General features: G+C 45.4%; 1 protein-coding gene across 1 annotated transcript; it reads right to left on the minus strand.

Moving 5' to 3' along the window:
- Nucleotides 1-660: 660 nt before the first annotated feature.
- LOC132230181 (transmembrane epididymal protein 1A-like) lies at nt 661-3,622 on the minus strand. The gene has a single exon (XM_059687227.1). It carries the CDS (start codon nt 3,487-3,489, stop codon nt 2,605-2,607), a length of 885 nt encoding a protein of 294 aa, XP_059543210.1. The 5' UTR covers nt 3,490-3,622; the 3' UTR covers nt 661-2,604.
- Between the last annotated feature and the right edge of the window lie 8,828 nt (nt 3,623-12,450).

The following is a 12,450-nucleotide window of genomic DNA, read 5'->3' on the forward strand; positions in this document are numbered from 1 at the left end:
GAAAAGATTGAGGTGCCTTGAGGAAGAAGGAATTCTGCTTCCAGACTGCCTTTAGACTCAAAGTGGCAGCCTCAACTCTTCCTGGGCCTATTGGCTTGCCCTAAAGATTTTGGACTTGCTAGCCCTCACAATCTCATGAACCAATTCCTTAAAATTTCTATCTATTCATATCCTATTGGTTCTGTTTCTCTGGAGAACCTTGACCAATACACTGGGCAAGGACCGTATGTGCAGGACAAAATTCCCACACACAGCACAAATAATCAACAGGATCCACCTCTATAAATTACTTCCTCTTGCCTCCAGCTATTAGTCTTCTACCCTTCTAATTCCTCCTTATTAAATCTGGCCTAACATCTGATAACGCTCATTTACGGTGTTGACTAAGAGATTATACTTAGTTTAGTAGGTGGTTTCAGCCAGTACATGGTGTCATTATAAGCATTTTAAGTTTCTTGTTTCCAAGTTGAAGAAGGAAGAGTCTTAACATTATCCTTGAATAAAGAATGTTCCACTAATAGGCTAAGAGATTTATTTATCATAAGGCATCCTTTTATTTGTAGTATAATTTTATTGGTTTCAAAGAGGAAGGGAGACAGAGACAGAAATAGAAATATCAAAATGATGAGAGAGAATCATTGATTGGCTACCTCCTGCATGCCCCCAACTGGGGATCGAGCCTGCAATCTGGGCTTGTGCCCTGACCAGAATCGAACTGCGACTTCCTGGTTCATAGGTCAATGCTCAACCATTGACCCGCACTAGCGGGGCGTCCTGAAAGTAAATCTGTCTTAATCCTTCAGGGTGGGGCATGGCAGGTTTTATGGAATCTTAAGTTTACACAATTTGAGGTCCCTAATTAGAAAAAGGAATACAGAAATGTCTCACTTTTGCAATTTTCAGTACTATGTGATCATATGTCTGCCTTGTGATGGCTCCTCCCAAGGCTTTGGACAGAAGATGTGAAGTGAGGGGCTCTGAAGCCCAAGTTTTATTAGCTTCAGGGTAAATCTGGTTTTGCTTCTGGGCTTTTAAGGGCAGGGACAGAAAGAAGTGTGCTGGCCTCTCCTTGGCCTGGCTCCTGCTTTGCTGGGGAGGGAAGCTGAGGCTGGCTAGGTTCCAACTGCTGGAGGAAGATACACTTATCTTCCTCTAGATCCAGAGTGTCCCTCTCCTCTAAGCCCTGCCACTGGGAGTTGCCAGATGTTTGCCCCATTTCCATCCCTTCCCTTGCTCCCTTTCTCTGCCCCAACCCCTTGTCCCAGAGTTCCCAGGCTGTTTCTTTAGGGAGTGTCCAGTGATACTGTAGATGACAACATGCAGCCCTGCAATGCAAAAGCCTCTCTGTATTTCCGGAAGCTGCTCAGGCTCTGAGGACAGCATTTCGGACTGCAGGGGACGGGGTGGACGCAGCTGCTTCCCGAGTGGGCACTTTTCTCTAGGTCTTTTCTCCGCAGCTACGGACAGCATCTCCTCCCTTCCTCCTGCCTCTTCAGACTTCCAAGTGCTGGTTGATCCATCGAACAGAAGCACACTCATGCTATGTGAAGCACTGGCTTTCTGACTGTACCCAGAGATAAGCATTTTCATACAGTTTGCTTTCCTGTGTTTCACTGAGTACGCGATTTACTGCCACCCCCGTCCTCATTCTGCGAGAAGCTCAATGACTGCATGAAAATTTCTGCAAATTCCAGAGGGCTGACATTCTCAGGGTCTCTCTCGGCTCGGAGCGCCGGCATCTTCAGGACCACCGGCACCCACATTTCATGGCAATTCCTCTCCTTCTGTTCCCACCAACTGAAATCTGGGCGTTTCCTTTGATCTTACCATAGAATCACTCACGCAAGACACGTATGTATCATAGACTTTACTGGAGAAGTTGAAACAATGGAGTTTTTTTTATATTACAGCAAAAATCAAACAAGTTAAAATTATGTAAATATAATTCTCATTTCTCACAACCACTTTTGGGAATTTCTCCCTTGCCTCCTTTCTCCCCAGACATGAGTCTCTGCTAAATTGGTTGCTCCCACTTCCCCCTCATCCCTTTAGTCCCTTAGAAGGTAGAAGTAGCCCCATTTAGTTGAGATTAAACAAAACAACAACAACACAAGTTCTTCATCCTGCTACACATAGTGTGAATAAAAAACAGAGAAAAATGAAGGAAACAGAACCCCTCTCTTTCACACATTACAGCCCTTCATGTACACACACACACACACACACACACAGCCAGTCAGCCTTGCCTCAGCTATCTGGAGAGAACGCTCTCTGAGCCCCCAGCAACACCCCACCTCCCTCTATTTCTTCATTTCATTTTTCTCCTCTTGGATCCCAAAAGCTGTCAGAGAAAAGTACTGCTCCTTGTTCTCACTTCATGTTAAGTCCATGGCCAGGAACCATCCTGAATAGTGAGACAGGGAAGAGGCAGACCTGGAGAGGACAGTGAAGCACTCCTAGGAGCTGGAAGGTTTATTTAGGAACAAGGAAATGATTCCTGTGATGGAAAGCCACATTGTAGACCCCCAGGGCATTTCCATGCTATGCACACAGTGGGCATCTCCAACATTTTCATTACAAAAGGCCCGCACAAAGGTTCTAATCCTAGACACCGACATCTTGCTGCTCGGCCCCTGCCCTGAGTTTCTCCAGCTCATCACTGCTGTAGCCTGTGGGGCATGGCTGGTATTTGGCACCTGAGGCCTCTGTCCAGGAGGAGCAGTGATGATGCCAGAGGCTGCAGATGCCATAGACTGTGGCCAGTATGGCGGCCCCTAAGCCCAGGTGCCAGCAGAAGAAGATGGCGAGGAAAGCGAGGTCCTCATGGTTTTCTGATCGCCACGGCTGCCCGGAGGGAGGGATGTACATCACCAGGCAGAGCTGCAGCATCCAGGTGCTCAACACCAGCCCCAACCAGGTCTTGAGCACCCAGAGTTGGGGCTGGTCCGGGACCCAGACCTCAATGGCGAGCACCAGGCTGACCAGGAAGGTGGGCACAATGAACAGGATGTGCACACGGATCTCCAGGATGCTCTTGTTCTCAATGTGTGCCATCATCAGCAGTGCCAGCACGCAGAAGGCCAGGGCCTCGGCCGCTCGCTCCAGCTTTATACTCTGCCGTGCCCAGCATGCCTGGCTCACAATGTCCACCACACCGCTGAGCATGAAGAATCCGTACATGGTGATATGATGCCAGTTGTTCGAGAACACGAACGGCCGCCGAGGGTCCTCCCAGTTTACCATCTTCACCCGATTGGCTCCTGGAGGGTAGAAGAACTCGGCCAAGATGCCCGTCAGGCTGATGACGACCTTCCCCACTCCTAGCACAGGCACCTGCTTCCACCTGTGTCCTCGCTTCTCCTTCGGCGGCAGAGGGAGCTGGAGGAACCTCTGTCCCCGTAGCAGGGCCAAGGACACCAGCACGGAGTAGTAGAGTGCGATGAGGAGGAAGCATATCCCTGGCAACAGGTGTCCAATGAGGGTACCCATGGTCTCTGTGTATGTGTCCGGGCCAACAGGGTGAGAGCTGGCAGATGAGCAGCGACCTCACAGGGCTCTCCTCACAAGCAAGAGTGGCCGCTTCTCAGCAGTGGAGATCTTCCTGATCAGCCCCACCCCGGCCGCCCACACCTGGAAGAGCAGGCCTCACCTCCCGTGTTGGAAGCACCTGAGTTCCTCCCAGGGTGGGTCTCTTTGAGAGACGTGGCGCTTCACCTCGCTCTGTCCTCACTTAGATGGGCGAGGCCTAGAAGTGCCAGCTCTGCACCTCATTGCAGGCACTGGTTTACCCTTTCTCTTCTGCCCTCCACCTCACCCCTCAACAGAGAGCGGGGAGGGAAAGAAAGAGTTTAGTCACTCCAGCAAAGAAGAGAGGTGGCTCTCTTCTATGACCGTCTCTAGTGCTAGGCATGTTGGATTTTTTTTTTTTTTTTAATTTAAATCCCTCAACAACTCTATGAGGGAGTTATTGTTAAGCAAAATTTACAGATGACATCACGGTTCAGAGGGGTGAAGAGTACCACAAGGTAAGACACCTAGCAGCTAGCACAGCAGAGCCAGGAAGAGGTCCCAGGTCTATTTATCTGTTTACGAAGTTCAGAGTTTGTGCACGGCAAAATGACTGAATCTCAGCTCCAACATTGCAAGTCTCATGATTATGGGCAAGTTACTTTGTCTTCTTGAGCCTCGGTTTCCTGATCTGGAGAATGGGAACAATAATTACTTCAAAGGTTTGTTGTGAAGATTAAATAGAATAATGTATGCAGAGATACACATTAAATATTCAATAAATGGTAGTGATTATTAGTAATTATATTGTTGCTATTATTAACATTCCTTGCTAAATTCCTATAATGCTGAAGTTGTGCAAGTATTTATATGAATGATACTGAGACAGGAATCATAAAGAAAAAAAGTGAAAACTTAATTATATTTAAAAATGATAAAGTTTAAAAATGTTTTTTTTATCTCAGAGAGGAAGGGAAAGGGAGGGAGAGATAGAAACATCAATGATGAGAATCATTGATTGGCTGCCTCCTGCACGCCCCCTACTGGGGATCAAGTCCACAACCCAGGCACATGCTCTGACCAGAAATTGAACTCTCATCTCCCGGTTCATAGGTGATGTTCAACCACTGAGCCAGGAAAATTATAAAGTTTTTTAATGAATAGAAATTAAACATCCCAATTAAGAATTTATTTATTTGTATATTAAATTATTGTCAACAAATTTCAAAAGAAAAATAAACTGTAAAATTTCACCCCAGTGGGTTGTGAAGGCAGGATCACCACCCCAATGGGCCAGAGAGCAGAGCATTAAACAAAAGAGAATTATTCTCTGTCCTTAAGATCTAATGATATTTGTCTTGCTAAGTTTTGAACTTGCTTTGGGACCATCACCCCTTTCTTCCAATTTCTCCCTTCAAAATAGGAATATTTACCTATGTCTGTCCCATGACTGTATTTTAAAGCGCATAACTTTTCTGGTTCCATAGGTTCACAGCTGGAGAGTTTGGCCTCAGGATGAATCATACTTTGTGTCTCACCCATACCTGATTTAGATATTTATTTATTTATTTTATTTTAAAAAAATTATCTTTATTGTTGAAAGTATTACAGATGTCCCCTTTGTTTGTGTGTGTGTGTGTGTTGTGGTTGTTGTTGTTTTCCCATTGACCCCCTCCACCCTGCACCCACCCCTCCCCAGCCTACACCACACTATTGTCTGTGTCCATGGCTATGTATACATGCATATAAGTTCCCCAGTTAATCTCTCCCCCAACACCGCCCCCTACCCCTGTGATTTAGATATTTAGATGAAACTAGATTTTAGAGTTGATGCTGCAATTGGTTGAGATTTTGGGATGGAATAGATATATTTTGTATATATTTATGATTTTCAGGGGATCCAGGAGCAGAATGTTATGGATTGAATGTGTCACCCCCCATATTCATATGTTGAAGCCATACCCGTGCCCCTCCCCCCCGCGCCCCCCCCCCCTCACCAATGTGATAGTAGATGGAGATGGGGCCTTTGGGAGGCAATTAAGTTTAGATGAGGTCATGAGGGTGGGGCTCCATGATGGGATTAATGCTATAAAAAGAGAAAGAGGAACCTGAACTCTCTCTCTGCCATGTGAGGAATAAGCAAGAAGGTAGTTGGTTGCTTGCAAGTCAAGAAGTAGGTCTTCACCAGGAACTAAATTGACTAGCCCAGCCGTGGGCAAACTATGGCCTGCGGGCCGGATTTGGCCCGTTTGAAATGAATAAAACTAAAAAAAAAAAAAAAGACCATACCCTTTTATGTAATGATGTTTACTTTGAATTTATATTAGTTCACACAAACACTCCATCCATGCTTTTGTTCCGGCCCTCCGGTCCAGTTCAAGAACCCATTGTGGCCCTCGAGTCAAAAAGTTTGCCCACCCCTGGACTAGCCTCTGGATTGTGGACTTCCCAGACTCCAGAACTAGAGAAATAAATATCTGCTGCTTAAACCACTCAGTCTGTGGCATTTTGTTATGGTAGCCTAAGCTGACTAATACATCAACCTATTGGTGGTGTGGTATTATTTCCACACATTTGTGAATTTCCAGCTTTCTTTCTGTTATTGATTTCTAACTTCATCCCATTTAGCTGAAGACACTTGTATGATATATTTCTTTTAAAATTATTGAGAATTAACTTGTGGCCTAATAGGGTCTATCCTGGAGAATGTCCCATGTGCACTTAAAAAATGTGTATTTTATTGTTGTTGGGTAGAGTGTCCATTTATGTGTGTTAGATTTAGTTGGTTTATTGTGTTGTTCATTACTTTATTTCCTTACTTATCTTCTATCTGGTTGTTCTGTTCATTACTGGGGTATTGAAGTCTCCACCTATTATTGTAGAACTTTCTTCCTTCAATTCTGTTCATTTTTGCTTCATATATTTTGGGGATTTGTTATTAGGTGCATAAATTGTTTATAATTGTTATATTTTATTGCTGTATTGAACCTTTTATCCTATCTAATAAAAGAGAAACGGTAATTAGCCGTACCTCCGCTACCCTTACCATTGGCTAATCAGGGCGGTATGCAAATTAACTGCCAGCCAAGATGGTGGCCGGCAGCCAGGCAGCTTGAAGCGAACATGAGGCTTGCTTGCTTCAGTGACGGAGGACTCCAACGTTCCCCGCCTGCCACTGCTGGCCTCTGAACTTGCAGTTTGAAACATTGTTACAAATATAGAAGCTAAACAAAACCCCAGAAACCTGCTTTCAGCCAGCCGGGATCTCAGAGCTGGAGTTGAAACAGTGTTTCGATTATAGAACCCAAACAAACCAGATACCTGCTTTCAGCAGCCGAGGCCTCAGAGCTGGAGCCGAGCATCAGAGCTAAAGCTGTCCCAGAATAAAAAAGAAAAAGAAAAAAAGGAGTGGTTGGGAGCTTCAGTCCCAGCCTGAAAACAGCCCTCAGCCCCTCACCCAGACTGGCCAGGCACCCCAGTGGGGACCCCCACCCTGAAGGGTGTGTGACCAGCTGCAAACAGCCATCATCCCCTCATCCAGGCTGTCCAGGCACCCCAGTGGGACCCCCACCCTGATCCAGGACACCCTTCAGGGCAAACTAGCCGGCCCCCACCCGTGCACCAGGCCTCTATCCTATATAGTAAAAGGGTAATATGCCTCCCAGCACCAGGATCAGTGGAGCTGAGAGGCCTCCTGGCACCAGGATCAGCGTGACAGGGAGCAGCACCCAAACCCCCTGATCGCCCTGCTGCTCTGTGTGTGACAGGGGGCGGGGCCACAACCTCCCTATCTGCCCTGCTCTGTTCATGACAGGGGAAGGCACCCCAACCCCCTGATCAGCCCTGCTCTGTGCCTGATAGAGGGGAGCTCCCCAACCCCCTGATTGCCCTGCGGCTCTGTGTGTGACAGGGTGCGGCGGCCCAACCCCCCCCCCCCCCCCCGGGCCCTGCTCTGTGTGTGACGGGGTAGAGCCATAACTTCCCCATCAGCCCTGCCCTGAGTGTGACAGTGGCGGCGCCCCAACCCCCTGATCGGCCCTGCTCTGTGGGTGATAGAGGGCGGCACCCCAACCGCCCCCCACGGGTCCTGCTCTGTGTGTGACGGGGTAGAGCCATAACCTCCCCATCGGCCCTGCCCCGAGTATGACAGGGTGCGGCGCCCCAACCCCCTGATCCTCCCTGCTCTGTGTGTGACAGGGGGCGGTGCCCCAACTCCCCTATTGGCCCTACTCTGTGCATGACAGGGGGGAGCTCCCCAACCCCCTGATGGGCCCTGCTCTGTGCATGACAGGGGGGAGTTCCCCAACCCCCTCCTGATGGGCCCTGCTCTGGGCGTGACAGGGTACGGAGCCCCAACTCCCCTGATGGGCCCTGCTCTGTGCGTGACAGGGGGTGGTGCCGCAACCTCCCCATCGACCCTGCCTTGAGTGTGACAGGGGGCAGTGCCCCAACCCCCCAATCAGCCCTACCCTGAGCATGACTGAGGGTGGCATCGCAACCTCCCAATCTGCTCTGCTCTGTGCATGACAGGGGAAGGCGCCCCAACTCCCCAATCAGCCCTGCTCTGAGCCCGACCAGGGGCTGCACCTAGGGATTAGGCCTGCCCTCTGTCACCTGAGAGCAGGCCTAAGCCAGCAGGTCGTTATCTCCCGAGAGGTCCCAGACTGCGAGAGGGCACAGGCCGGGCTGAGGCACCCCCCCTCCCCCCCGAGTGCACAAATTTTTGTGCACTGGGCCTCTAGTTAATATATAATGTTCTTCTTTGCATCTTGTAAACTTTTTTTTTTTTTGCAGCTTGTAAGCTTTCTTGATTTAAAGTCTATTTTGATATTACAGTGGGGCCTTGACTTACGAGTTTAATTCATTCCGTGATGGAGCTCGTAACTCAAATTACTCATATGTCAAATCAATTTTCACCATTACAATGACACGTGATGCTGTGCTGATGTTGTGGTGTTCACTGTGATGTTTGCTGCGCCAACTAGAGGTGGGGTATCTGAAGCTGGCTCATAACCCAAATTTTAGCTCGCAACTCAAAGCAAAATATTGGCCGAGAGACGGCTCGTATCTCGAAAAACTCGTTAGTCGGGACACTCATAAGTCAAAGCCCTACTGTACTAGAGTTACTCCTGTTCTCTTTCAGTTAGAATTTGCATGGAATATTTTTTCATCTTTTACTTTTAATCTATTTGTACCTTTGGATATAAAGTTAATCTCTTGTAGGTAGTGTCTGGTTGGGTCATGTTTTTTATCTATTCTGTCAATCTCTCTATTTTGACTGGAGAGTTTAAACCTTTGACATTTAAAGTAATTGCTGATAAAAAGGAATTGGCATTTTTTTCTATTTGCTATGTGCCTTACAGGTTTTTTTGGTCCCTTATTCCTAGAATTCCTTTTTTTTTTTTTTGCATTGAGTTGATTTGCTGTAGTGAAATGTTTAAATTCTTTCTCATTTTCCTTTTGCATATATTCTATCACTATTTTCTTTGTAGTTACTATGGAGATTACACTTAAAATCCTAGAGTTATATCAATATAATTAAATTTATACCAGTTTAACCTCAACAACATAAAACAATTCTGCTGCTATACAATTCTGTCCTTATCTTCTTTCAATTATTGATGTCACAAAAATTAAATCTTTATGCATTATGCATCCCAAACTATACACTATTAATTGGCTTTAATGCACTTGTCTCTTTTTTTTTTTTCAAAATATTTTTTTTTATTGCTTAAAGTATTACAAAGGGTATTACATATGTATCCATTTCATCCCCCCGCCCTAGACAGTCCCCTAGCCTCCCCTATCACCCAGTGTCTTATGTCCATTGGTTATGCTTATATGCATGCATACAAGTCCTTTAGTTGATCTCTTACCCCCCTACCTCCTGCCCCCCAACCCTCCCCGGCCTTCCCGCTGCAGTTTGACAATCTGTTTGAGGCAGCTCTGCCTCTGTATCTATTATTGTTCAAAAGTTTATAATGGTCTCTATTGTCCATGAATGAGTGAGATCATGTGGTATTTTTCCTTTATTGACTGGCTTATTTCACTTAGCATAATGCTCTCCAGTTCCATCCATGACGTTGCAAATGGTAAGAGTTCCTTCCTTTTTACAGCAGCATAGTATTCCATCGTGTAGATGTACCACAGTTTTATAATCCATTCATCTACTGATGGGCACTTAGGCTGTTTCCAGATCTTAGCTATGGTGAATTGTGCTGCTATGAACATAGGGGTGGATATATCCTTTCTGATTGGTGTTTCTGGTTTCTTGGGATATATTCCTAGAAGTGGGATCACAGGGTCAAATGGGAGTTCCATTTTCAGTTTTTTAAGGAAACTCCATACTGTCTTCCATAGTGGCTGCACCAGTCTACATTCCCACCAGCAGAATGCACTTGTCTCTTAAAGTGTGTAGAAAACAAAATGTGGAATTACCAACCAATCTTATATAATATAAGCCCAGCAACTGAATGGTGGAACGACCAAAAGGACCGCTCAACCAATTGCTATGATGCACACTGACCACCAGGGGGCAGACGCTCAATGCAGGAGCTATCCCTGGTGGTCAGTGCGCTCCCACAGCAGGAGCAGCTTCTCAGAGGGCAGGTCCACAGCCACTCAGCTGACAGGGATGAGCAGCTACTCCCGCAGTAGGCCAATCCCTGCAGGCCATGCCCCCTCCCCCCACCAGTGCATGAATCCCATGCACTGGGCCTCTAGTCTATATATATAAAAGCCCGAGCGACCCTTACAACCAAACGACTAGAATGACTGGTCAACCAGTTGCTATGATACACACTGACCACCAGGGGCCAGACGCTCAATGCAGAAGCTGCCCCCTGGTGGTAAATGTGCTCCCACAGCCAACCTCCCACAGCCAACCCCCCTGCAGGCTGGCCCCCCTGATATGCCCCGATTGGAGCAGGCCGAAGGGCCCACCCATGCACGAATTCGTGCACCGGGCCTCTAGTGTTATAATAATACTATCTTTTAGATTAATAATTGTTTTTAGAAATGTATTAGTCTCTTAAATCATGTAGAAAACAAAAAATGAAGTTATAAACCAAAGTTACAATAGTACTAGCTTTAATAATTGCCCATGTGTTTACTTTTTTTAAAAAATATATTTTATTGATTTTTTACAGAGAAGAAGGGAAAAGGATAGAGAGTTAGAAACATGGATGAGAGAGAAACATCCATCAGCTGCCTCCTGCAAAACCCCTACTGGGGATGTGCCCACAACTAAGGTACATGCCCTTGACCAGAATCGAACCTGGAACCTTTCAGTCTGCAGGCTCTATCCACTGAGCCAAACCAGTTACGGCCCATGTGTTTACTTTAACTGAGATCTTTATTTCTTCAAATAGTTCAAGTTGCTGCCTAGTGTTCTTTCATTTCAACATGCAATTCCTGTAGCATTTCTGGAGGGGTGGGTCTAATAATAATGAACAACTTCAGCTTTTGTTTATCTGGGAATGTCTTAGATTCTCCCTATGTTTGAATGACAGTTTTGCCAAATATAGGATTATTGGTTGATAGTTTTTTTTTTCTAGCTCTTTGAATATATATTAGCCTGTTGTCTTTGGACCTCTAAAGTTTCTAATGAGAAATCTGCTCCTAATCTTATTGTGGATTCTTGTATGTGATAAGTTGCTTCTCTCTTGGACTGTCATTAGGTTGATTATAATGAGTTTTGATGTGGGTCTCTTTGAGTTCATCCTACTTAGTCTTCATTGGACTGCTTGGATATTTGTATTCATGTCTTTCATGACATTTGGAAAGCTTTCAGCCGTTATGTCCTCAAATATTCTCTCTGCCCCTTTCTCTCTTCTCCTGGGACCCTCACAATGCATATGTTTGTCTATTTGATTGTTTCCCACATGCCCTGTTCACTTTTCTGTTCCTCAGATTTGATAATTTTGATGATCTTATCTTCAAGTTCATGAATTCTTTCTCCTACCTGATGTAGTCCACCCATTAGTAAATTTTTCATTTCAGCTATTATACTTTTCAGTTCCAAAATTTCTTTTTTTATGTTAAAAAAATCTCTTTGTTGATATTTTCGTTTTGTTTTTACATAATGTTCTTGACATTCTTCATATCTTTCTTCAATTCTTTGAGCATGTTTAGGACAGTTATTTTAAAATCTTTTTCTGGTAGATCTGCCATCTAGTCTTTCTAAGGAATGTGCTTTTTTTTTTTATTATTTACTTTTTTTCTTTGAATAGACCATACTTTCCTGTGTTTTTGTATGCCTTGTTTTTTGTTTGTTTGTGTGTGTGTGTGTGTGTGTGTGTGTGTGTGTGTGTGTTTGAAAAAGGAAAATTTGAGTCTAGTAATGTGATATCTCTGGAATTTAGATTCTCCCTTCCATAGAGTTTGTTGTTTTGTTTTTCATTTTTGTAGGCAATTTCTGTGATGGGGATCAACCTGAGGTATAAAGGTATAAACTTAATGTCTTTTCAGAGCTCTCCTGTCTGATCCTTTTCCTGGGCATGTGCAGTGACTTTCTAAATTCCCTTGCACATGCAATTGCTTTTGAATGTCCTAGTCCTTAAATGTCTGGCTCCCAAAAAGTGAAAAAGAGAAAAATGAAAGGGAAAAAGAAGTTGCTAGCTTTTTAAATGTCCTGAAAGTTGCTTCAGCCAGGGTGAGGTAGGGTGGGGTAGGGGCTTCCAACAATGGAGGGACAAGAATGACTGCCCACCCCTATGTCTGTACCTCTGCAAACTGAAGCAGCAATTAGTGGCTAGAGCACAGATCCCCAATATTTGGAGAACAGGGTCCTTTTGTTCACCCTTGCTCCTGCCACCGGTGTGCCAGCTGCTCCTGGAATGTGTGTATGCCTGCCTGCCTGCCTGCCATGGGGTTGGGAGATGGGGGATAGGTATCTATTGCTGAGTGAAGGGCTGAAATGAACTGGAATTAATAATTTATCAT

This window comes from Myotis daubentonii, chromosome 3, assembly GCF_963259705.1.
Source record: "Myotis daubentonii chromosome 3, mMyoDau2.1, whole genome shotgun sequence".
Taxonomy (NCBI): domain Eukaryota; kingdom Metazoa; phylum Chordata; class Mammalia; order Chiroptera; family Vespertilionidae; genus Myotis; species Myotis daubentonii.